The sequence below is a fragment of the Anas acuta genome, chromosome 2 (genome assembly GCF_963932015.1).
Source record: "Anas acuta chromosome 2, bAnaAcu1.1, whole genome shotgun sequence".
Classification (NCBI taxonomy): domain Eukaryota; kingdom Metazoa; phylum Chordata; class Aves; order Anseriformes; family Anatidae; genus Anas; species Anas acuta.
Genome location: NC_088980.1, coordinates 146765705 through 146791852, shown reverse-complemented (window position 1 = coordinate 146791852; position 26148 = coordinate 146765705). Strand labels below are relative to the sequence as shown.

At 46.5% G+C, this 26148-nt stretch overlaps 1 protein-coding gene across 18 annotated transcripts in view; it reads left to right on the top strand.

Moving 5' to 3' along the window:
- Positions 1-26148, top strand: part of MTSS1 (MTSS I-BAR domain containing 1) — a 116996-nt gene that overhangs the window by 69511 nt on the left and 21337 nt on the right. For 10 of the 18 annotated variants that reach the window (XM_068672626.1, XM_068672632.1, XM_068672624.1 and 7 more), the window contains exons 4-7: positions 13799-13883; positions 15135-15226; positions 16524-16598; positions 22184-22195. In XM_068672626.1, coding sequence (XP_068528727.1) covers positions 13799-13883; positions 15135-15226; positions 16524-16598; positions 22184-22195 — 264 coding nt within the window. The remainder of the gene's footprint in view (positions 1-13798; positions 13884-15134; positions 15227-16523; positions 16599-22183; positions 22196-26148) is intronic. The other 8 variants (XM_068672636.1, XM_068672639.1, XM_068672629.1 and 5 more) reach the window with 1 other exon arrangement.

Genomic DNA, 26148 nt, shown 5'->3' with positions numbered 1-26148 from the left:
TCTGGGAGATGTGAGTGCAGTGTAGAGACAGAAGGAGACAAAGGTCCCTGCTGCCCACAGGGATGGGCTGAAGGAAGGCAGTGCCCTCTGGAAAAAGAGCTTCTGCAGAAAGATCCCTTCGCCTTTCTGCAAGCTCATGCCTTTCTGCTACTAACTTTCTCTCCCCTTTGCGAAAGGCAGGCGGACTTCAAAGGAGGCCGTGCCGCACCGCCTGCTGTGTGCACATTAAGCTGAAAGCAGAAATCTTCTCACGTTCGGTTCTTGGTTGGGAAAACGTCCCTGGGGATCCTCGCTCTCCTCCTGCCCGTCGTAGTTGCTGACTTGACTTGCAGGAGCTGCCTGCAGTTAGGGGAAGGGGGGAGACACTGGATAGGTAATTGCTGGTGCTGATTTGTGCCTGTTTTGAGGCTTCAGTCACCTTCTTAAGCGCTGTAAAATAGGGTTCATTTTGTTTTCCTAGCAGGTAACTTGCCACATCTCTTCAGCTCAAGATGTTTCTTCATTATTTCATACCCCCATTTTCCCCTGCATTTTATCAGACCAGGCACAACGCGTTGTTAGCAGCTACCCGGGCACTCCTTGCACAATTTGTCAGCCTCCGAAGGATTTGTAGTGCTTCCCACCTCCGCTGCTGCAGGATTGTGCCACATCTGGATAGTAAAATAATGCACAGCCCAGAGTACAGCCCACGTGTGCCGCTGTTTCATCCCGTGCCGCCAGCCGAGGTGCCTTGTTCTTGCTTTATTGTAGCCTGCCCTGCGAGCCGTGCCTTTCACAGCCTTTTGATGCTTTTGGAAGCGGCCAGATTAACAAGACTAAATACTTTGGGCATTTTTTTTCTTTTTTTTTTTTTCCTTCTTAACTACAGAAATCCTGCTTACATCAAGACCCAATTACACCGTAGCAAAACCCAGCTCTTCGGGGGCTATCTTTCTAATTGTCTCATTTATTCTCCCTACTTTAAACAAACGGCTAACAAAACCTAGGCTGGAGCCTATTTGCGGGCGGCTGTATCGAAAACGGATTGCAGCTGGCCAGATTAAACGTGGCAATTATGTTTTTTTTGTTTTTTTTTTTTTTGCTGAAGGCATGCCCTTGAGTTCGCTCGGGATGAGTGACAGCGCCGGTGCCTCCGAAGACAAATTCCGAGCTAATCGGCGCCCGCCCGAGTGCTGCATTGCAGTTCTGGGGAGCTTACGTCACGAGCAGACGCTCCGGCAGCTGAAATGCTCCTCGGGAGCCTGGGGAAAGCATGGCTTTAGTGCTGTGGAGCGACACAGCTCGTCACCTGTGGTTTCAGGGCATCTTTTTACCCCGTGCCTTGTGCTCCCCGCACAGCGCAGGCTTTGTCAGCGGCTCGCAGTTCGTCTCAGAGCTGCGTAGAAAGCTGCAAGTGGTTATGTCCTTATAGGATTTTGGTTTGGAGGGGTTTTTAATCCTCTTTTTTGTGTCTGTGTATACTTAGACTTGCAGGTACCGAGCTTTTCCACCATTTGAACCTGGCTGCTTGGATCAGCAGCCGGCCTTGCCTCACTCTTCAAGGGGTGGAAGGGGCGCAGCCGGCCCTGGTGTCGGCACCGTGTGTGTCTGGCTCTGCTGGCAGGCACTTCGCATCCATTTTGCCACAGATCAACTGGCTTGGCAACCTGCAGATGTTGAAAGCGTTGGGTACTGATGCTTGAAATAGAAAAGGACTCCGAAGAGGGTGTGGGACGGGAGGAAATAAATCAGGAGCTGCTGTTGGAGGTCTATTAAGACTGATGATACGTCACGCTCGCCGGAGCGTAACTTCAGGAGCTGACCATGTTAAAAATGAGCACATTAAATAAAAAAAAAGGTTGAAAATCATCCTTGTATCATGTTATTAAGGCTCGTTTTCACATCTGACCTGCTGCGGTACCAAGGTTAGTTACTAGGCCAATGTTCCGCTGGTGGCTGGTACAGGTCGAGTCTCTCCGGTACAGGTTGTGCCTGGCCTAGAAATGATGTGAAAATCCTGTGTGCATTTTTCTTTTTAACTGCAGTTTTGAATTTGTGGAGGTTTTGGCCTACATTGGCTCTAGGATGGCCAGGAAAAGGACAGGCTTTGAGGAGCAAGAGCAGGATCTCATCGTTCAACCGCCCCTCGAGAGCTGCCTGCGCTTCACTCGGGGGCAAAATGATGTGAGGTACCTTGCCCTCTTTCAGGGAGCTCCCCTTAAATAAAATCCATTAATTCCTTCTCACTGCAGGCTTTGAGAAACACGGCTTGGGAAGCTGCCTCAATGCATCGCCACCTGCCAGGGGAAGGCAGGCAGCTCGGTAACTGCCTCTCTCATTTTCAGAGCCCTTTCTCTCCAGACCGTATTTCTCGCTGCCTTCCAAGATTTCTGCCTTTCAGCCTGGGCCAGGGCTGAGCACGGTGGGGAGCAGCAGATGGATCTGAGTCAAGCTTATGCTTGGGGATTTGGGACCAGAGCCCAGGTCTCCAAGCTTCCAAACCCTGGGCACTCTCACAGCAGTTAGTGAAGGAAAAGCTCATCATCTCTCTAGCTTGAATTTTTCACAAGGCCTGTTTATTACGAAGGGCTCTTGAGAAGAACACGTGGCGAGCTGACTTACTGTTGGGTGTTGCAAGGCTTTTCTTCCCCAACGTGTCACAAAATGTCACAAACAAGGGATTTCTCAAATTAACCACGTGCAGGTTTGTGTGTGTGATTGCAGTTCGTGAGCAAACCGTCCCTCGCATTGACCATCGTCAGGAGAAGAGGCGGGTGAAGCGATGGAGGGAAGAGAAACCTTTTGTGTAACCACACCACTGAAATGTGGGAACGCAGTGTGGGAATACAGGTTACACGGTGCTAAATCGAGGTGGTCTCTGGGGGCAGAAGTTAATAAATTCTGAATAGGAGGTGACCCTTTCTGAGCACCTTCCTCTAAACTTTAATTTATATGCTAGCCCTGCGCATTACGGTGCTCAAAACCCAGGTCAGAGATCCTCCATCCAGCTTTGACAGTTCCTTTTGTCTTTAATAGCCAAATTAATAGCAAATAGATCGCAGCCAACCGTGAGTTGTAGGTGAGGGTTGATGAGGTCTGCTGGGGAGAACAAGGGAGCATCCGACCGTGCGAGGAGCTCGGCGGCTTAGATGGATTTCCTGCATTACCAGAAATGTCAAATGACCAGCTGCATGGTTCTGTGCTCTCAGGCTCAAATCAGCTTAACCTTAAAGCACCATGAATTCATTTTTTGAGAAGCCGTGAGAAATATAGAAAAAATAAGTGTGCATAGGTGCATCTGAAAACGTTCATGCTTGAGCTGGCTGCTTTTTGCAAGTGACCTTTAATTGGGTTTGTGTCATTTTGAAAATACCACCATGTCATTTCTTTCCAAATTGGGGTGTGACAGGGCTGTTTTGTGTGCCGAAGGTGCATGTTTGAATTCCTTTGGCATCAAAGCTGTTATTTGATGAGACAAATAAACGCTTTCCACGTGAACTTACGGTGTTACGTGGAGCAAGCAGTGCCAGGGGAGTGCAGCCTCCCAACAGGCGCTTGGAAAAGTGTGTTTTTGAACTGCTGTGACAGTGAACTCTGGACTTTAGGTAAGGAAAACAGTTTTGACAGTGGCACTAGTCAGCAACTGTAAGAGGAGCCCAGGTTATCTCATCACATAGTGATGTTCAGAGCCAGACTGGACAAGCCCCCAGGAACCTCCTCGAAGCTGGCCCTGTCTTGAGCAGACCACACAACCTCCTGAGCTCCTTCCCAGCCTGAGCTGGTATTTGTTTCTGTGCTTTTTTCTCATGAGATGCTGCAGGACAGTAAACCCAACACTTTGCACCAGTATTTGGAAGGGAGCACCTCGGACCCACGGGCTTTTCTTCGGCGGAATCCCCTCCTGCTCCTCTCCTAGCCGCTGCAGCATGGGGGGAGGCACAAAAGGTGCTTTGTGCTGCAGCGAGGCAAAGGCTAAAGATTGACAAGCAGCGCTGCAAAGCAACTTCTGTGGGTGCAGGACGGCTCCTGCTCCCCTTTCAAGGCTTATATTTCAGGATTTGCAAAGACTTGTTCTTAATCTGTCTTTGTTTTCCTTCTGTCTCTTGATTTTGGTTTCTTCCATTGTCTCAGACCTGGATTTCCTGAAGCTTCTTGCGGTTGTTCTTCCCGAGGGAGGCTGGGTGATCCTTTAAACCTTGCCCTCCTCGCACACGTGTCACAGACCTGGTGTGCACTGCGTGTGCGTGCATTGTAGCAGGGATGTGCAGCAAAATTATGTGCATCTGCTGTCCCAGCAGTCAGGGACCAGCTCCCTAAAGTCCAGCGGGGCCTCTTCAGAAGAAGAAATCCAGTTGCTCTGTCCTCACAGAAAGAGATAAGCACGTGCCTGGCATTTGCATGCCAATCAGCAGTGCCGAGTGTCGTGCTGCACGCCAGAACACCGTGCTTGTAGCGCCCAACAACTTTGCAGCTTCATTTGATCTTTTCTACGAGAAGTGCTTGTTTCTTTCAGTGAATCAAAGAACTCGTGAAGCTTTTCTCCTGCTGCACTCTTCATGGTTTAAGCAGGCACGCTTCAGGTTCAGCGTGACAGCTCGGATTGTTTGGAAGGATTTGGGGGATAAGCAGGAGTTTGCCTGCAGAGCACAGGAATCTGTGCATGCAAAGCAGCCAAAGATCCAGGGAGCGTGGTGCTGTGTTTGTCAGCTGTCTGACCTGAGCTGCGTGCAGCCTGGTACGCGTGTGGAGCTTGCAAGTAAAGGAGAAAATGCCAATGCCTTCTCTAAACCCAAAATTTAGACTTTGCTCTGTCTTTATGGGTGTGTGTTTGTTGAGTGCACAGCCACAATTGCAGAGTTCTGGCCTCTCTGCTTGGAGATGACCATCCTCGTTTCACTTTCTGTAACAGGTGGCATATTTCCACCCCCCTTTTGTTTTTCTTTTTGAGCAAGTTCAGTGTTGTGTGTCAAATTCCTTCATACTGTGGGCTTAAGCAGCCAGCTGGTGTCAGGCCCATGCGGTGATCCTCTCCCCTGTTTTTGTGAAAACTCATTATATCAGTGTAAGGTTGGTGAAGCTGAAGTTGGAAATAAGCAGGATGCTGCCAAAAATAAAAGGGCAGATCAGCGAGGACAAAAATGAACTGTTTGGGAATTGACACGATGAACAGCACAACAACTGTCTTTAGATACAGCACTGGGTGAAACGAGCTTGGGGGGAATCTGGGTGATTGCAAACATCAGGGCCTTGGACTCGTGTCCTTTCATCATCTATTTTCAGTTAAAGTGATGGGCAGGTTCTCTACGTTTTTGACTTGTCTTCTCAGTTTTAGGGGAGCAGTCTGGAAAGATGGTGGGTTTGTAATCTCCGGTCTTCCACCAGGCAGTGTTGAAATGAGCTTGGATAAATAAATCCGTGAATAAACCATGAGGGATGAAGTTGAGTCAGGAACATCTTCTTGAACTGATCATTTCTTAAGGCAGCTTTCCGCGATTTTGGCCTCCCTGCCTCCCTCCGTGATCCTCCCCTCCAAGCCGTGCTCTGCTAGAAGAAGTGACAGCGGTGTAAAAATAGCACTGCCTTGCTCTGCAGATCTGCTTGCTGTGGGGTTTCAGTTAAATCTGCTGACTTGGATTTAAAAATATTTATTTTTTTTCTTCTGCTTTTTGCACCTGCTTGTCCCGGTCGCGCTGGATTTTGTGTTTTGGAGGCAGCAGCCGTTTGGCCATGGCTAGAATAAATCCTTGCTGGGCTGCCATCAGCAGCACAGGTGGTTGGGAGACCCGAGCGAAGGAGCTTTTGACTTCTGGAGCTAGAGGTGTCTGCCAGACTGACAGCTCAGCTCCAAGTGAAGAAATATCTGTCTGAAGTGAAGAAATACCTGTCGGCTCCTCGCGGCCCTGGTGGAGGCTGCAGGTTCAGAAGCAGAGCGCGCGTGATGCTGAGCGTGTGGTGCAGTTGCACTTGGTGTTCCAGCCCGTTTGCTGTAAGTGTATTATCCCATCCCCTCATTGAATGTTGCTGCAGTCTAATCAGATTACATTGCAGTTCATAGCTTCGCCCAGACGAAATAAAGAGCCGTGCTTCAGAAGAACACAGGGGTTTTGAATTACTGCCTTCTTCACGCGTCGTGCTGACATTAAATGTGCATTTAGAGTCGGATTCACGAAGGTGCTGAGATCAATGGGTCTGGCTATCTGAAAGGTTTGAACCGAGCCTTCATCTTCTGGCCATCTGGAGCACACAGTGAGCATCTTGCTGGGTGCAGCCAGCCGAGCATCCCTGCCTCTTTTCCTCAGACCCAGCCCAGCCTGTGCCTTGGGTCTGGCTGCTGCCAGCAAAATGAGAACGAAACGGCACACGGGCTTGGCCTCGTGCTCTTCAGCAGCTTCAGGAATCCCCTTTTCATTATAAAGAGGCCTTTTTATTAGCACACACGTTTTTTTGGAGGGAGTTTGAGGTCGATGACTCACGTTGCCTGCCTCCATAAGCTGTTAGTGGGTGTAGCGTTTGGCATAACGCCGCCGGGTCTGCTCAGGGTAAGGCTGTTAGATGGATGTAGATGTTCACAAGGTGTTTCAGAAATGTGACTGACTGTACATTAGAAAAGAAACGGGGAAAAGGTGTGGACAGTAACAGTGGCCACAGCTTCGTTGTGAATACAGATGCTGTCTAGGCCCTCTAGTTTTCAATAAGGAAATCATTTGTATTCCAAAAAATAAGTGTAAATAATAGTCCTTGGAAAACACAAGTCGCAGAATCACAGAATTTCTAGGTTGGAAGAGACCTCAAGATCATCGAGTCCAACCTCTGACGTAACGCTAACAGTCCCCACTAAACCATATCCCTAAGCTCTACATCTAAACGTCTTTTAAAGACTTCCAGGGATGGTGACTCCACCACTGTGATACGCCTTTCTTAAAATTGGAGGGCAACACGTGAGCTTCTCTGCGTGCCGTGAAGGCTGGCTGAACCCAAATTGACTGAAGATGATAGCAGGGCTCGTTTGTGACCGTATCTAACGTGCCTGATGGACTGAGAAGAGCCTGTGCAATGAACTCTGTGTGCATGGCTGCAGTGCTGACCCTGCTTGTGTAATGGCAGTCCTCGCGTTAACTCCCATGGGGCTGGGCTTTGCCCTCTGTGCCCTGCGAGGAGAACAGCTGGGGCAGGCAGAAATGCTGCTGAGCAGAAGAAAAAGCTAGACCAGAAGAAGTCACAAGAGCTTTCGTGCACATCCTTTGGTGTACTGGTTGGAACATGGGCATGGGCTGTTCTCAGGACTTCCTAAAACTGGTGGTTGCTGTGTGCTAGGGATATTCATTTTGCCTTAGTTTGTTCTGTACTGCCTCAGGCTGCTTCTTTCTCCCTTAAAATCGATGCAAATGCAATTTAAGATCCTGCTAGTCTCATCCATGATCAAATGCTAGTGTCTTCTGCAAGAGAGAAAATAAACCACCTCATAGATTCTCTTCTCAGGAACATCTGGGCTGCATGGACTTCTAGCTAACGTGACAAGTTCCTATCAGGCTCCTATAAATAGCTTTTCCAAGTGGCATACCCAAAAGAGCACTCTAGAGAAGCCTGCAAAACACTGCAAGCAGTCTGTTCCTTGCAGTGACAATGACAGGGCTGTGGTACATGACAATGGTCTGCCACAGCTTTTCACTTTTATTAAATTCAGTTACTCCTAAAAAAAAAACACGAGGTGACTTTGACCTTGAGTCTACAGTTGTAGATCCAGTCTTCTCTGAAATAGGTCTGAATTGAAGCTTTTTTTTGAAATACTCCAGGAAATGATTTTTTTTTTTAAGCTGGTTTTGAGCAGCAACCTTCAAGACTTTGCCAAGTGCTGCTCAGAAAGGCTTTTAGTTGTAGGAATAAAGGTGTCCTGTTTTCTTTTCCTGTGTGGCAGATGCTGAACAGCATCACTCTGTTGTCTGCAGTTCTTGGTCCATTTTTGAAACTTAAAAGCCTTACCTGGAACCACTGACTCACTGAAACATGAAGTGTTACCGTAGCTCCCATTTTAGGTTTCAGTCCCAGTGATGCTGCTTACAACCCCTGTGCTGATCACTTTTAGGCAAAAGCCCTCCTTTTTTTCCCTGTCTGCTGTGACACCCTGGCACCGATCCCATCAACCTTGGGTTTCATCGAGGCATCTGCATAAACAGTTGTGCAAGATCAAGGTCCATGCCCTCTGCAATCAGTGATGGGAACTGCTTGCTCTCCTAACAGCGTGAGTTTGTATAAGGGTTGAGTAATGACCATTAGCTTGAATGTCCTACTGTTAGTCTTCCTGTCATAGCCTCTGTGTTTGGAGGTGTATTTAATAATCTCGCCTCTGCTCAGCTCCTGCTTTAATCTTAACGGAAGCCTCTTCTGATAACTTTGAAATGGCAAAAGTATTACACCCGTTTTTCATCATTCTCCCCTTTTTGGACAAGAGGGAGGAGGCTGGCACATTTGGACTGTGCCCTGGAAGATAAAGATGAGCTGGTTAGTAAGTTGGAGCCTTAAAGGCGCTTCCTGAAAGGCAGTCATCTTGTGAGCCTGCTGGGGCTGCTCAGCAGTGAAGCCAGAGGAGGAAGATAAGAGGTCGATTGTAGGGAGTTGTTTGGCGTACACAGAGGCTGTGCAGTCGTACAGCTGCACATTTCATCAAATAGTCATTTCCTTGGTCTATGATCATTATTAAGTACAAACATAATGATTCTAATAAAACAATTGAGTCTCTTCGCTGCAGTCTCTCCCTGTTGTCTCTCTGCAACGTTGAATGACAAGCACGCGTCAAAGAAAATCATTTATGCCATTATAGTGGCCTCATTGTAGTGCTGTGGTCCACAGGCTTTCGTTTAATTATCTTACATGAAGACAGTTTTTGGTCTTTCACAGGCTTAAGCAGGAGTAGGAAAAACAGGGAAAGTGAGAGCAAAAGCATGTTTGCCTGGCAGAGCTGCCTTTTACTTATGAGAAACGTCTGATGTTATCACCCACTTTCTGATCGCATTTGGCAGGAGCGTTTTGTTAAGCCACTCTCTCTGAGTGGGAAACCTGATGAATACGGCTCTAGTCTCCAGTTTCAAAGTATTACTTTACACCGTTCCCGAGCATTGTTTGCCTTAATGGATGAGTTATTGTAGATGTCAGAGAAGCAGATAATTCATAGCCTCATTTTATAAACAGAGAGCCCAAAGCACGGTAATTTTACTTGAATAGCTGCAGGGCAGTGAATAAAGCCCAGGTCACCCACCCAGCATACTTACTTGATGAAAAGTCTGCTAATCTGGCCTCTGTGTTTATCTTCAGGAAATTGTAACTACTGGAAAACGTCATGAATTTTTGCCAGGGACCTGCCTGTAAGCAGCTGTACTCGTAGCCCACTCCTGATGGCAGTGCTGTTCCAGGTGCTCTGCTGGCCACTAGGTCTGTGTTGATGGCACTGGGTATCTCTGCTGGGCTTGCTGCCTATTTCATGGCTCTATCCTTGAGCAAGTGGGCAGTTGGTCGCTGCTGAACCCATTTTCTAAGATAAGCCTTAAAGGAGTTTGGAGGCTGGGTCAGGTTTCTTACAGCTCTGGCAATGAACATCTTACTGCATTTTGAGAACTCTCTTGTCTTGTACGTGAATACCAAGCTGCACACCCAATATAAGGACTTGTGCACACATTAATGCTGCTTGTAAGGTCAGTCTCCATTTGTAGAGTGTGTGGGTTGGCAACCCTTTCATTCTGCGAGTTAACCACCACTGTAAAAGCCAGGTGATAATCTATAGAAAACATATGTTACCCGCGCTCACCCCAGCCGGCTGGCTGGAACTGAGGAAAAGCAGCCAGTCCAAACTACCCTCCCTCATTACGTTTGGACATTTCCAAACTGCTGCTGTGGTACAAAATGGTTTCCTTCTGCCAGTTACGTAGCCAGCCGATCCTAGCCCTCAGAAAACAGGAGCATCGGTGCCGTGTGGGCTGAGATAAATAAACCCTGTGCACCGCATGTGATCCTGCACGGGCGGCTCAGTGCTTCAGCAGCGGGCCCGGCGCTCGGCCAGAATACATCACGGTGTGGCGACAGGCCTGCACTTCCCATTTTTTGCCTTCTCAGGAAGCATTTTAATTCCTTGCAGATAACAGGGTTGGGAACGGTGAGGTAAAGCCCTGTGTAACTGTGGTGCTGCTGGCGTGCAGCAGCGGAGCGGTGGGTTTCAGGAGGTGGGCCTGTACTGCCCTTCCTTTGGTCTAGGGGCTGATTTTTAACAAGGAACTGCTTGAAGCCCCCCAGAACACAATGTTTAGTTATATCTGAGGAGATGAGACTTTGAAAGGCTGCTGCTGCTGTTTTGGCACTCAGAAACCCAGCCAGAGGTGATCTGAGGGCCCTGAGCCGTCGCACCTGTGGAGGTGCACAGGGACACCTGGACATGGTTCCTGCCTCTGTGGATCCAAAGAGTGCCTACATTGAAACCTCTCTTGCCAAGGTTTCTATCTCCTACAATTAAATAGACTCCGGGAACACTGAACATGAACTTTCAAATGGGAATTGGAAGCACACAGTGCCTCGGTGCAGCCCCACCCCCTGGTGCTGCGGCTTTCAGGGCGCCTGCCCCCACTGCGGCTGGCTTCGCGCCGTGCCCATGAACTGCCTGTCGCCGTGTGAGGTGGCAGCAGGCTGTGAACGAGATGGCCGCGAGGAATAAAGACAAAGCTCGCTACTGTCTGCCTCGAACAGCATTGCAATTGTTGTGGCGAGAGCCTGCATGAAAACTAACTGGTCCCGTAGCAGGAGGAGCACAGGGGGTGGCTGGGAAGCCTCTACAAGGGGACGCGCCTTCTCTGCAAGACTTATTCTGATAATTTGCAGGACTGCAGAAGCCTCATTTCCAGGATGGCCAAACCCGGTTTGTTTTTTCATGGAATCACAGAATTATTTAGGTTGGAGGGGACCTTAAAGCCCATCTGGTTCCACCCCACTGCCATGGGCAGGGGCACCTCCCACCAGCCCAGGTTGCCCAAAGCCCCATCCAGCCTGGCCTTGAGCACCTCCAGGGATGGGGCATCCACAGCTTCTCTGGGCAGCCTGTGCCAGTGCCTCACCACCCTCTGAGTGAAGAATTTCTTCCATATATCTAATCTAAATCTACCCTCTTTAAGTTTAAAACCATTCCCCCTTGTTCTGTCCCTCTCTGCCCATGTTTTTTGTTCATTTTTTAGCACACTTGATTGTAACCAGTAGTGATTTTTGCAGAGGAACAGCAATCCTTTGTTTTCATAGCCATTTCTAGCAATCGTGTTCCCCAAGGCTGCTTTCAGGCAAGTTGAGCTCGTGATGTAGGTACTGTTCAGGAGGGATTTATGCTGTGCATGGCACACTGAGCAGCACCCCTGGCAGCAAATGCTTGGTGAGAGCTGGTGCTTTGTGAGTTCAGATCACCTCGCTTATCCTCTTCGGCGCTGGCTGATTCCCTGTAAGCCTCCTCACGGGATGTTGAAAGCAGGTGATGTTAAAACAGAGCCTTGCCACCCCCATCCCGCTCCCCTTGCCTGCTACTGGGTACTCAGTGACCCAGCTGGGTGCCGGCTCTGCCCTCCCAAACGCCCCAATGGCACAGCTCCTTCCCCCTCCCATGTCACTTCCTAAATCCATTTTCTGCACCACCTTGTTTCCAAACAGAGCATCAAAGCTCTTCAAATCTGTTCTTAGCATTTTCCTTCATTTTTTTAGAGTCGTTTTTATTCATGGAATAAAATTGCCATCTTAAATTTCCATGCTCTTGTAAACACTTATGGATAATATGAAGTTTTAAAAGCTGGGAAGAACCAGTAACTCCCCTCTTCCCAATCAGAGGACTTTTTTCTATTGAATAACCTTTTTCCTCCAGGCTCTAGTTGTTCTTTTATTTCTTTAACGAGCAAATATAGAGACCTAATTCTGCATAGCTGTATTGCTGACCTTGCCCGTCCATCTGTACTACTTGTTGAGTGGATATATTTATACGTTGGGTACTGGTGGTTCAGTTCAAATTTTGTTATTTTGCAGTTCCATATTAATAGTAACTGACCCTTGCTTCCTAGTGCCTAAAACACATGGTGCCTGATTTCCTATTTATTGTTCTAAAATGACTCTTCCTTGTTTCATGCATTGTGCGTAGGAAAGCTGTGTTAAATAACCATTGTCAGTCTTTAAAATTGAAGGGTTTCAGCAAGTTTTTCGACGTGACTTTTGCTTGAACTTGATTGACCATTGCTCTACCGATGGCTCTGGAAGTTTCTGGTTCATTCTTCTCCGTCTCTGCTGCCGTTTTGCCTGGTTAGCCTCCAAGTCACTTTTATTTCCTTCTCTTTCCCAGAAGCCTGTCTTTCAGGCTTTTTGCTGGGGACATTAGCCTATTCCTCCTGTTGCTCTCTCCATTTTTCTTTCCCCATCTTCTGTGCTGCTTTTTGGGTTGCCACAGTCCATGGCAGCTTGTGCAGCATCACTGGAAGAGACGGCTGTGGGGCCAGGCTGGGTCCTGATGCTTTCCTCAGCCTCCTGCAAACAGCGAGGCTGCAGCTCTTCCGTGTTCCCAAAGAAGATTTCAAAAGCTCCTTATGAAAACACGAGTAACAGGGCAAGTGACAAAAGATTTTCTGTTTATCTTTTAGGACAATGGAAAATACCAAATAGCCACAATTTGTTCCAGTCAGTGTCTTTGTTCCAGAGCCATTTTGTGGGCACAAGATTTAGTTCTGTAGGAATGCAGGAAGATGGGGACTTCTGTTTTGACGCTTACAAAAATAAATAAAATGATTAAAGTTATCAAGTTTCTCCACTAGAAAAATATTTCTTACTTGTGCAGTACCAAATTTAGCAATTAAAACAAAACAAAACAAAACAAAAGACAAAACCTTAAGATATTTTCCTGTATGTTACAGCCTAAGGTTATTTTAGTAATCAAATGCGCTTTCAAAGTAGATGATGAGACCTTAACCGTTCCAGAGAATATTACAATTTGGAAAAACTTTGTGCAAATGTTGATGTTTGTACCCGGAGAGTAATAGATTTGGTTTGCAAATGGGAACTAAGCAATTATCAAAACTAATGCTAACCAAACCAAAATAACACTGAAATTTAAGATGCTGATCAACGTTGGCAGAGTGGAGCGAAATGGAGGGATGTGAGCTTTTAAAAGGGAAAATTATTGAGGAGGAAGACTCGATAAAAATAATTCTTGCTGTCATGCAGTTGTCAGAAACTGAAGTGAGTGAGGGCACAGAGCAAATAGTGCCATCTTCTGGCAATTTAATGAAAAATGTGTGCGATCTGGGATCGCAGGTGTGTGCGGTACACTGGTGAGATGCATCCATGATAGACAAGGGAATATGTAGGGTTGGTTACATATTCTTTTGAGGCATTGGGTATAAAGGATCTAGGTATGAGAAAATTGGATCAAATCACCTAGGTTTATTTTCCAAAATGTGGAATATTGCTGACAACCCACTTGCTGCAGATGCCCACCTTGTTGCCAGCTTTGCTTCTTCTTGTACTTTGACATCTCGAGCCCTTTGCGTTAAACCTTTCTGCCAAGGAGTAGGGCCTGATGGTATGAAAGGCTTCTGGGAAGAACTGCTTTAGTCGTGTTTAATTGTTCGGTTCTGGTCTCTGGATGAACAAGAATTAATCTCTTCCCAAGGTGGTAAATACCCGTGAGGTCTGAGCCCAGCTGATTTTATGGTTATCACAAATCTGTTTTTCAGTTGCTCTGGCAGACTCGACACATGCTTCCTGGCTGGCATGCCTGCATCTCGTTGGGGTCTCACCTTCCTCATGTTTTGTTTTTCAGGTGGCACCAGAGAAATCGGGTCTGCTCTGACCAGGATGTGCATGAGACACAGGAGTATAGAGTCCAAACTCCGGCAGTTCTCAAGGTGAGTGGCTCTGTACCTGGCCCAGAGCTCAAGATTCAACTTTCCTTCACTATTCTTTTTAGTGGGGAAAGCATAAAGCTGTTCTCCAGCATGGGCTTTCCAGCTCACCTCTGACCCCATCATTGAGAACAGCACGTATTTTCTCCCCCAGTGCACGAGGTGTTGTGAAAGCCGGGAAAGGCAGGATGTCACTGCATGTTCTGGGAATCGGGCTTGTCACCTCAAGTCACTTTAAATGCTGCCAATTCCCACTTTTTCTCGGTGCTGAGCAGCCGGCTAGTGATGTGACTGACCTGTCTTTGTTTCAGGACTTCAAGCTTTGTCACTAAGTTTTAAAGCAGCAGCAAATGTTGTGCTGCTTCCTCAGCTTACCCGAGAGGTCTCGCTACCAAACTTTCAGCAAACAAATATGGAAAAGGCAAATTCCATCATCCCCTTTTTGCAGTTAAAGTTAGACTGTAGAGGTAATGGGAGAGGATTAACCCACGTGTAAGCTGAGCTGTACATAAAAAACCTACTTCTGTAATAAGTAGCAGTTTGCACGTGTGCCTTTTTTAACCAGATATATTTGATGTGGGGTGAACCAAAATTGGTGCATCACTATTTCCCTGATGACTTGTGATGGCTTCTTCCCTTTTAAAAGAAAGAAAGTTATGAAATTGACTGAAGAGAGAATTTCTGCCTCCAGTTACCCGAGAGTTAGCTGCTTAAATAATTTGATCCCAATGCGATTGATTAACTAGGGGAGCATTCCCAGTGCTGTGTCACCGGCTCCACTGGTGAGAGGCGAGGCACACTGGTGGGCAGGGTGTTGTTTCCTTGTACAGCCGCTCCATCTTCTTGTGCGTATCCGTGTGCTATTTAATTTTACAATCTGCGTGGCTGCGTGGGACTTTTCGGTCTCTGGGGTATCCATTGGGACTGCTTTTTGTGTGACAGATGAGTAGGATCTAACTCTTTACGTTGGCCCTGTTTCAGGTCATTCCTCTGGTTTGCGCACTGTTCCTCACTGTCCTGATCTTCTGCACAGTAATTCTGGTTATCTTGTGTGTGGATTATTTTTATTTTGATCCAGTCCTTTCTTTTGCTTTCTCCAGCTTTAACGTTTTTATGTTCTGGTATTTACACTGTGACACTGGTAGCTGTCGCAGCAAAAAGTAAAAATACTCCAATATTGACCTTGGCTCTCTATATAAGAATAGGGGCATCTGCAGGATTTGATTGCTCTTTGTGTTTTTTCAACAAAATTAGTGCTTTAATTGACTGTCTGATAAACCCACTTCAAGAACAGATGGAAGAGTGGAAGAAAGTGGCCAATCAACTGGATAAAGACCACGCAAAAGGTAGTTACAGAGGAAGAATCCTTTAATAGGAATAAGATTGTAATACTAGTTTTTCTTCCTCTTTTTATGTTTGTTCTGGGAAACTGAATGATGTGCTTGAATATGTATAGCAGCTTTTCTCTTCTGAAACTCTCCCTCCCAAAGTGCCTAACAAATTTTAACCCTCTCATACACACTTTGAAGCTTTAGCTTGCGGGACCACAAAGGATGGGTGGTTTTTTTACACTGGAAAGCAGTCACTAGTTTGCACTCTGTGAGCCCACTCTAGCTGTGCATTCTCCAGTAGTGCTGAGGACTGGGGACACCACATTGACAGAGCAAATCTGCAAAGCCCCGGGGTGTCACTGAAAGTGAACTCTAAGATCATGTAATGTCTCAGCCATAGCGTCCTCCAGAGAATTCACAGCCCTGTAAAACATTAGGCACCGTGACTTTTTCTCTGCTGCAATCCAGAAATGTGCCTTTGGCTTTGCCAAACTTTTTCCAGGGGTTGATGGCCTGGCTGATTTTGATGTTGATGATGGCTGATTTTCCAGCACAGGTGCTGAAAACAACAGGCTTAAAAGCTGAAAGGTTTTTCTACACCTTAAAGAAGCAGCATCACCATGATTTGTTATGGGAAGGGGATAATTGGTGTATATGTACCTGCAAACATACCTTTTATCTTTCTTCTTTTTTTTTTTAAGTATCAGTTTTCCTATCTGGTACCTTTACCTTTGGTGTACCTGGACTAGAGGTGGAATATTTTGTTCTGGGATTTTGATTCTCCTGGGGTTTGCAGCTCAGCTGGAAATGGGGGCAGCTGCAGTGTGCTCCACTTCACGAGAAGGAGCTGGCAATGTGACCCTTCCTCGTGCAAAGTTTTAGCACCCTCTCCCTCTGCCGGGCTTTCATGCTGGGTAGAAATCACAGGATATTCTCTGCCTTGCCATTTCTGGCTACTTGTTTTTGAACACAGATGTTTTGAGAAACCTGTCATCTCTGTTTTCCATTCCTGAGAGTGGTTGAGTGTCTGAAATGAAAAGCACTCTAATTTTGTACTGTGTTCTCAGTTGTTATTTCTGTAAAGGCTTTGTTTATTTGGGAAAGATTTGGTATGTGAATGTGCTCACACCCTGAAATGTTATATGAAGCTACACGTATAGGCACTACAAAATGCGAGTTCTGAGCTGCTTTGATTAACGGCAGCTATCCCCTTAAAATTTGTAGCCTAATATCTTTAAACATAGCCTTTTTCTGTGAAAAGCATCTGCTTTAACATCAACTGTGCTGATACAGAGCCTGTGTGTTTTTTTAGAGTACAAAAAAGCCCGCCAAGAGATAAAAAAGAAATCGTCTGACACACTGAAGCTACAGAAGAAAGCAAAGAAAGGTAACTTGCTGCATACTTGTACTTTTGAAGCTTTCTCTGGTGTGCTCATTGACAAAGGCTGAATAGCAGTAGGATTTTCTGTTGCAATAATTCGGTCCCCCGTAATGTATTCCTGGTATATACTTGAACACCAGGGTACAATTACTACGTGTCATTTAAATCATATTCTGGAGCTGCTGTCTAATGTTCTTATACAAAAGCCTTAAAAGTGTTTGTACAAAGTCAATCAGGTTTTAAAATAGAGCGTTTGCTGCTAACGTACTCCTGTTAAGAGCACTGACACTGTAACACGACTTGTGCAGATACCTGCAGAATCTTTGGGAATCTTTTGGAATAATATAAAAAAAAAAAGCCATTATGTAAATGTTCTGGAACTATTAACATTTCTCACCGTTCTCCCTTTCCACCACTTCTTTTTTTTTCTTTTTTTTTTTTTTCTTTTTCCTAGCTACCTATAATCTCCTAAACCTTACATTATTCCTCAGAGCCTGAGAAGGTGGTACGGGCTGTTGTCAGGGGGAGGGCGCTTGGCAACCACAGGAAACTAAAAGATGAGTAAGAGAAGAAAGGGAGTTCTCCACAAAGGCAATCTGGCTTTCTTAGCAGCTGAATCTCATGCTCCCACTGCTCTCCCACCACCATCTCTTCACGGGAGCTTCATCACCGTGTCAGTGGGAACATGCATCGCGTTGGTACCCGCAGCGTTGCCATCGCTGGGGGTTTTACTGAGCAAAGTGCAAACCCCACCAGGCTTCATGGCAATGAAACGGAGCTTGTGCAGAAGCAGACTTTCTTGTTCCCTTTCCTGGCACTGGGCTCTTCCCAGCTGGGTAGGAAGCCTGCTTTGTACAGCTCTCAGCCTGCAGGTTGCAACTCGTGCTTACCCTCCCGCCTGAAAACTGTGAGCCCAGAGACGAGCAAAGCAAATGCTGGGGCAGGGAGCTTCTTGAGCTTTTTAAATTGTGTCAGTTTAGGTCTGTTCATGCATTTTCCAGCAGAGATGAGCTGTCTCTAACTGTCCTTCCTAATAGGTGAGTCAATAATTATGCTATCGGAGAGCCACATGGCTGGAAAACTACCCTTGAATTTTAGCTGACTTGTTAGAGGAGTGAGGGAGGGAGGGGAGAGATGGAAGCCAGGAAACAAGAGCACACCTCAGTAAGCTCTCCGTGTGTCCGTGTGCTCGTGAAGAAGCTCAGTGTTTTTAATCAGTATGCTCATCTTTAGGGGGACACATTTTTTGTGATAAGATCGTATTTTGGGGGTGTTGTGTAAACTTGTTTCTCGTTTTGTGTGATGAATTGCCTGACTTCAGACCAACAGCTTTAAAGAGTCTGCAATATTCCCTCTGTTTCTTTTCCTTTCCTCATTCCTTTCTGGTTTTATCACTTGTTGCCCCTGTGTGATGTGAGCAACCCTTCAACACATGGCAGGTGAGCACTGAGGAAAGTACACCCATGATCTGGGAAGAAGAAACCAGTTTTTGAGCCTGTCTCTGTGACAGTAAGGACCAGTTCAGATCAGTATGTACCAGTACAGACCAGTAAAGATCAGTTCAGACCAGTACAGACAGACCAGTACAACCCTGTAAGGACTAGTACCTAGCTCGATCCCCTTTTTAGCCTACTTCTGAGTAGAGTAAATCTCTCTGCACTCTTGGAGGAAGAAACAGTATTTTCTGGGTTCCTGTCTTCCTCCCAAAATGTGTGCCATGTCTAGGGAAGAGGAGGTCAGCTCACAAGTGCCTTGTCCTCCTTCAGGATTAAACATTTTTGGGCAGGGAGCAAAGCAGCCCTCATTTTGCTATCACTTTTATAGCAGCTCTGCTATGATTGAAGGGTCTTTTTTTTTTTTTAATGTTATTCTCGTGCTGAATTTCGCTATGCTGTCAGATGCTTTTGGCGTTGTCAGTGAGCCTGCTGTATTTCTGTGCTGTATCCCTTGGATTCACTGTCCCACGTGTGGTGTTTGGGTCCGGAGCACAAACTGAGGCAGGGTTAGAGCTGGTCACAGAGGGAGGAATACGGAGAAAATGGAAGCAATGAAGGCTCCCAGGTGGCCTCTGCAAGAACACGGAGGAGCTGCAGCAGTGCTGGGGAGCTGAGGGTTGTAGATGCCTGTTCTCACAGCCCCTGGGAGGAGAGAAGCAGCAAGGTGTAAAGGTTTGTGTGGATGTGAGAACAAACACCCAAACCTACCAGCCCCATGGGTGCCTGACACGGCTGGGCAGGAGGAAGAAGTTCTCCCAGCCTCCTGACAGGCTAATCTACAGCAGCTAAATTAAAAAAAATAATAATAATTAAAATACCTTTTCCCCTCTTTGCCTTTTTGGTCCGTACCTTGGAGGAATGCAGCATTGTTCTGAGTGCAGTGTCAGTGTTGTCCCCCCCTGGCAGATCTGTTCAGCGTGCTGCGTTGTGGAGTCTGTTGTTCCTAGGGACACCCAGGCAAAAACACAATCCAGAAGGGGTTTATTTATAGAATGACAAAGCTGTGGAAGTGAATTCATTCTAGGTCACAAAGGAGGTTTCAGCTATGGGCAGGAAAGCTCTCAGGCTGAGGACACGACTGCAACTGCTTCCCTGCAGCTCAAACTCACTTTCTTTTGTTCTGGCCTTCCCCAAGCAGGACCTGGGCCTTTCATTTTTTTGTAAAGTTACTGACTCACCTATGGGAACTCAAAAATAACGAATTAATTCCCTTCCTAGCACTTGTAAGAGTATTTTTGAAGTAACCTCATGATCATCCGTGGGCAAGTGAGAAGTTTGCCGAATTCTGAATTTGCTTAAACACCGTGCATGCTACTAAAAACGTCCTTCCAGCTTTCTCTGCTCTGACTGGATGGGAAAGCGCTTCTCTTCTGCTCTGGGTGGCTTCAGATCCAGGAACTGAAATATAACCCCACACTTTTCCCATTCGCATCCTGCCAGCAGCGTCCTCTCTCTGCCACACCAGGCCGCGGAGCCTCCCTCTCCCAGCTGACTGCTGCCTGGAGTAGCCCCGTGCTCCTCGCCTGCATCTCAAGGAGCTTTGGGAGAGAGGACGTGGCTTGTCCTGCAGGTTGGGCACCCCACCTATGCTCTGGGGGGCCAAATGCCTTTGGGTTTGCCTGCTCTCTGCCTTGTGCATGTCCTGGTTCCATGCAGCCAACTGGGAAGCTCAGGCCTGGTGTTTAAGATTTATCAGAAATTACGTGTGCAGAGTCGGCGTGTGAATTGCCATGAAGGTGTTCCCAGAGCTTGCAGTGAGAAACACCAAGCTTCCCAAACAAAAAGGCATGGGCGTCCTTTTGGGAAGTTTTGGTAAAACGACAAATCTGCGTGTAAACGAAGGGTTTGCATTTTGAAAGACCTCAGAGGACTGATTGTCATTCTGTTTGTTGTCTTTGACTATAAGGAAAAATAAAAGCAGTCTAAGCAGCCTCCTGGTGCAGCTCCCAGGTCCGTGCAGCCCCTGGGGATGTCCTGGCCCCAGCCTTGAAACTTAGCTCTTGTCTGAACAAACAGAGCCACACGGGCTGTGGACCAGCAGGCGTTTCTTAAATTGCTCTTTGTTTTCAGACAAACATCGGGCAGCAGAAGTCAGCCCAGCTAACCCGAGTCGGCAGAATAATTATGTGTAGACGTGCAATAACTTCCACGTTTAGGTTTCTGCTGAGTCGAGGCCTCCTACGTGGGTACAAAGCTGCTGGAGGCTGTGGAGGCTGCGTTGAGCTCAGAGGAGAGAGAGCTGCTGCGGCTCTGCATGTAACTAATTCGGGAGGTTAACAAAGTGCACGATTTCTAGTTCCTTTTTTCTTATAAAAAAGTGTCTAACTCAAACGATTAACTTCAAGTGTAACGGAATGCATGTGTGAAATCTGGAGTGCACGTGGGCCTTGTTCTCTCTGCTTCTTTCACCCCGGACACTGATGATTACCTGGGCAGGTTTCACTTCTGCCCAAAACTTTGGTAGGTTTCGTTTTCAGGTTCTTCACGTGGTGCTGACCCACAGGCTTTGAGGAAATTGTTTAAATCCATGAAGATTTGTGAAAAGGAGTTATATGAAAAGTTCTCAATAAAATACCAAGGTTAATAGGGCGTGTGTTAATGTAAAAACCAGGTTTTGTTTCTGAGTGATGGGTAGCAGTCCGGCAGAGTGCCACCAGCAGTCAGTGCACTGCTAACCTCTTGCCCTGTCCATGCTGAGTATCCAAGCCACCAAGCCGTACTTTTGAGTTATTTACTGGTTTTCAAAAGTACTCCTACCAGACTGTTAATGAGGTTGAGGGAGTAGATGTTTAGTAACTTAATGTAATACGGTCAGAAGTGCTTTCTCTTCTCCTTCCTCCCCATTAGCGAGGATGACATGTTGGGGCTTTTTACAGTCTTTGCAGCAGTTTTTGGGTAACATTTTGGTCTTTGAAACTGTAATACTGTTCTCAAGGATGATTGCACAAACCACCTGGCTCTTAACTAAAAGCCATGAAGCTCTTCAATGTAATTATAAGCAAGGAAAACCTCAGTTCTTAAAGCAAATGCTGACTTTCCCGTTCAGGTACTTTGCACTCTTCTACACTTAGGCTTGCTCTGTGTGGAGACAGAGGACCCCAGGCCAGCCCCTGTCTCCACCAGGAGATGGCCTTATTTCTCCCAACAGATCGACCGCAGTGAGCACCACTATGGCCAGGACTCACTGCGGGGTCAGTATGACACTGCTCAGAAAGAGAGACACTAATTAGAAAATCATCAATGTTGTGGGGAAAAAAAATAAATCCTGTACAGATGAGGCTGTAATGCCTGAGAGTTTTTTTCCTGTTTGTTCCCCCTCCTCTCCTCCATCTTATAACGCAAGCTCTACTTTATAAAAATTCAATGAAGACACGTTGGATATATTGCAGAGCAGTGGCCAGAGATCTTCCTTTGACTCTATTTTCATTCCTTGAGATTTGAATGCAACTTGACAGTTCCCCTCTTTTTGACAGCAAGCCAGCTTTATTGCAAAATTATAAATATATATATGTATATATATATAGTTTTTTAATTAAAATCATATCACGGTTCATCTTTTTGATGTTCTTCCACATTGCATCAGCAATTAGTTTTCTATTTAATGACCAATCTATTAATGTAATTGCTGTAGAGAACATCAAAAAGCGCTGTGGTTACGAGTACAGCCCCCGCCCGGAGCTTTGCAAGGTGCTGAGCTCCCCGTCCCATGCCAGGGTTTGTGCCCTGTTGTGCCCTGTCCCACTCCATCAGCCTGACCAGCGTCTGACACTTGGCTGAAACACCGGTTACCTAAGAATCTGCAAGCTAAACAGAGATCCGAAACTGATTTAAATCTCTTAAAATAAAACTGTGTGCTAAATAACCAGGAGTTTAATTTACAACAGCTCATCCAGAAGCAAAAGCTAATGCCTTTCTCTTTATCAGCAATGGAAGAGGTCAAAATAGCCTAGCCGAAACTGCTCGCTCTCTTGTCTCGGAGCTGATGATAATGTCTGAACTCTAGGAGTGCTGGAATACCAGTTTGACTTTTTTTATTTTCCTTTCTGTGTCAATTTTGTGTCCTGCAATTTCTCATCATGCGCACCTGCCTGACAGCTGAGGCTCTGGGTAAGTCTGTGCCATGCTGTAACCCTGGTGGCTGGTTTATTGTAGCCCTTGCTGTGGCCTCTTTATGGTGTCTGGTCTCCACTAACTGCCTAGACTTTAATTTCGAATGAAACTAAAATATTGCCTAATCTTAATGACCAAACCTTCTTCTGATTGGTGTCTTCTTTTGGCATTTAATTGGAACGCTGTAAAAGAAGAAAATCAGTACTGTAGATAAACCTCTGGTTTATTTTAGAAAGGGATTAACGTGGACTGATAAATCATATCATAGTCGTGAGAGAAGTTAAATGGAAGAGACACGTCATCAAGGTGATGCTCAACTAATTTAATCTCTTATTGTTAATATGACTTTTAAAGTCTAGAGCTTGAAGTCCTGACTGTTGTTTTTTTCGTAAACCTGTGAACCAAATCCCCTTTTTTCTCTGAAAATCGCATGCACCTTTCTTAACCGATAGATAAGAAATCACATCAAAATCCGTGCTGGGGAAGGGGCGGAATCAGCATCCCGATTGTTTCCTCTCCTGCTGCCTGATCACGTCTTGAATCCCTTTGAACTGGGGCCTTGTTTCAGCTGTTGCCTTGCAAATGTAAAGTTGGTTGCCTCGAGATCCTCTTGCGAATGAAACGTGGGGTTTCTGGATTTGGGAGATAAAACCACCAGTGTGGCTGGTGAGGAGAAGCCCGGATGGGTTAGGTTGGATCTCCTCACCGAGGTGCCTCTGCTGGGTTTCTGGAGCCTGGCCCTGGTGCCTCCTGCTCGCACCCTTCTGTAGAACCACACCTTGTGCTTTTCTTGGTTTGTAAAGCAGTCCGCAAGTTTCCTTTGGTAACTTGGAGCTTTTCTTTTAAGGGACAGCTTAGGAGCTTGTGGACGTTAGGAGCTCACTGGGGACTCCAGTAATCTCCAGAAAGACTCGGGTTTGGTTGATGAAAGGAGCTCACCGCAGCAGTGAGGTTTTCCACCTTTCTATAAACAGTTGCAGAGTCCTAGATCTGTGTGAGTTTACGTGTGGGGCTTCACAGTGCAGGACTCACAGGGGTTGTTCATGCTGGCACATGAAGCAGGTGGGCTCTTAGGATTTGGGAACGAATGATTTGGAGCCTGGTCTGGCAGAGGTGCGCTCAGGGTTTTAAGACAGTGTAAATTCTGCAAAATGCCCACATCGAATACTCAGGTTGTGTGCAGACACCTGGAAGATGCTTGAGGGAGCAGTCTTTAAGTGAGAATGTGGAAAATGATAATTTCATCAATATTTACTGCATTGCCTACTCCCTCAATAGCAGCATTAACTTTAACACTCAGATTCGCACTGAGAGTGTTTAGAAATGACTGTTGTTCTTCACTGCTACTGACAGCTTTGTAGTCTAAATTGTCTTATAAAATACAGGCATGAAATTGAGCTGAAAATTAGATTTGCCCGTTTTTCTTCTCCCAAACATGTTGCTGAAGTTCTTTTCAAACAAGGGTTATTCAAGAAGCTGCATGAGGCTTTTGGCACTGGTTCTCACCAACCACTAGAACTAAAAGCATGTTGGCCCTTTGCAGCTCTTGCACATAGTGCTAATGATGTGAAGCACCTGTCCTGAAGGGAACATACTAAGACAGTCCTTGGAGCAGTGAATTGGTGTTAATAATGACCAGAAGCAGTTCAGCTCTGCAGCTCAGTAGCTGTTAATTGCCCGTGTCAAGCAGCAAGTCCCCGAGCTGTTGGAGCATGGTGCCTTCCTTCCTGGCAGGGTGGGAGTTGGTCCACAACTTCTGGTCCTGCATTTCTGGTCCCCTCTGCAACACCCCAGCTCCAGTTCAAGAAGATGGATCTGAATTTCTCCTCCCTTTCCAGGCAGTTGGCTCATTCTTCCATGTGCCACTGGGTGTGCTCTGCAGAACCACCCTGCCATCACGCTCATTTCTACCTGACTCCAGATCAGAGCCCCGTGTTTTCTGTCATGGTGCTCATTGTATTGGGTTGGAAATGGTTCCGAATGGGTAACCTAAAACCCAGAGAACGTGGGCGAGAGAGAATAATGGGTTGCTGATGTTCCTATGAAAGTGTGCTTCATGTCCACAGGCAAAAATTGTGCCATTAGGGATACCACAGTCAAATGGCCTTCCCCTAATGCACAGGGGGAAAACCTGCATTGCTCTCCAGTGCTCCACGTTCCCTTCTGAGATAAGTGGTGGGTCCAGACTAATGGAGACCCAAGGTAGGTGAGGAGCAGAGGGCTGCTGGCCCTCACGCCCTTGGTGTCCTCCAGGTGCAGCAGGGCTGTCTGGCTGTGATTTAAGCTGCTCAGCAAAGAAAACTGCTTCAATTGGGCACAGATCTCATCCCTCAAATTCCCAAGCTGCATGAGTGCTGTGAAAGGCAACTCGTGATTTAGGGAGCGGGAAGAGTTATGCCTGATTTCAAAAGGGTTTTGATGCAGATTGATGTCTGCATTAGGGAGCTTTCAAAGGATGTTAATAAAGCTTTCCTGCACCTAAAAAATGAGTTGCAAGGATACCTGAAGAAAGAACTATATTCATGCCATGTAAACATCTGACTTCAGAGCCTCATCCAAACGATTCACCCAAGCTTGTTTCCTGCTCTGAATTATACCCCAGACAGCTCCTGTGTTTTCACTGACTACTCAGGTGCTTAAGAGCCCTGGCATAAAAACAGGCCCCTAAAAGTAGCTGGGAGGAGATGGTACATCTGCTGACTTCCAGGCTCAGTTAAAGAAATCCACCAGATACTTCACAGTGTGATCATTAGCTTGATCGTTATCCTGATAACTCTGTTGAGTTGAGTGGGTTGTGCAGGTGTAAATGAGGTTTATTTTTCCCCCATGTGTTGGGTGCTCTGTTGCTCTGGTCCAAGACATGGTGCTCTGTGGGGTCAAAGTAAATCACCAGAATTCACTAGAATTGAACCTATTTTATGAGTGGGGTCCAGTTGCTTTCTCAGTGTCTTCTCACCAGTGCAGGTGAATGCATTTAAGGAGCATTTACTGTGTTGAGTGCATGATCAGCTGGTGGAGCAGCTCAATGCTTACAGCACTTCTCCAGATATGAGAAAGGGCCTGAAATGTACAGAAGAGTCTTCAAACAGAAGGGCCCAGTTTGCTTCCTAAGGATGACAGATGAGGAGGCACGGGACCTTCAGAGACCCGTCCAAATTCTTCTATAAATTGTTTCTGGTGGATGCTAGTTTTGAGAGAGGAGGGAGATAACTGCAGCTTCCGAGCACAGTATTTTTAAAGGAACTTACTTCCAAAGAGGTTTTATGACCCCACTGCCCCAGTCGGTCTGATCTGGAGGACCAGACGGGTGTTCATGCTGGCAGCCCGGTACCTGGGTGCCCGTGCTGGTGTAGCACCACGCGTGGCTCTTTGAGGGTGCATCACAGAGCTCTGTGCATGGGTATCTGCAGGTCCATCTGGGCTATGTGTGGCCCTGAACGGAGGAGATTCGGATGTATCCAGTCCATAATGCCTCTAAGCCAGCATGATTCTCGTTGTTCCCATTCCTGCTCCCTTTCCTGCTGCTCTGGCCATGTATTTCTGCTGGGGAGCTGACAACTTCACCTCACTCTAGAGTCTGAAGAAATACATGTACATGTGATGATAAGGCAAAGGTGTTCCTCTGTAACCCTGACCTTGAGTCATTTGCACTCCATAATAAACACGTTAAGAGACTTTTTCTGCCTCATGCTCATAGTTTGAAATCCTCTGTGCACAAAGGTGGTTGTCCATACAAACCAATTTTGGGTAGCTGCAACTCAGCCACCATTTTTAGATATTATCCTCCTGGTATTTAGCATCAGCAGAATGGAAATGTACTTGGCATACTTAATTTGCTTGTGTTGGTTCTAGGAGATTTGAGACAAACTTACCCAACAGCGGTTCTTTACAATATTTAGGGGTGTAAGCCGCAGGAAAAGGTCTTACAACTACAGCAGTATTGGCTCAGC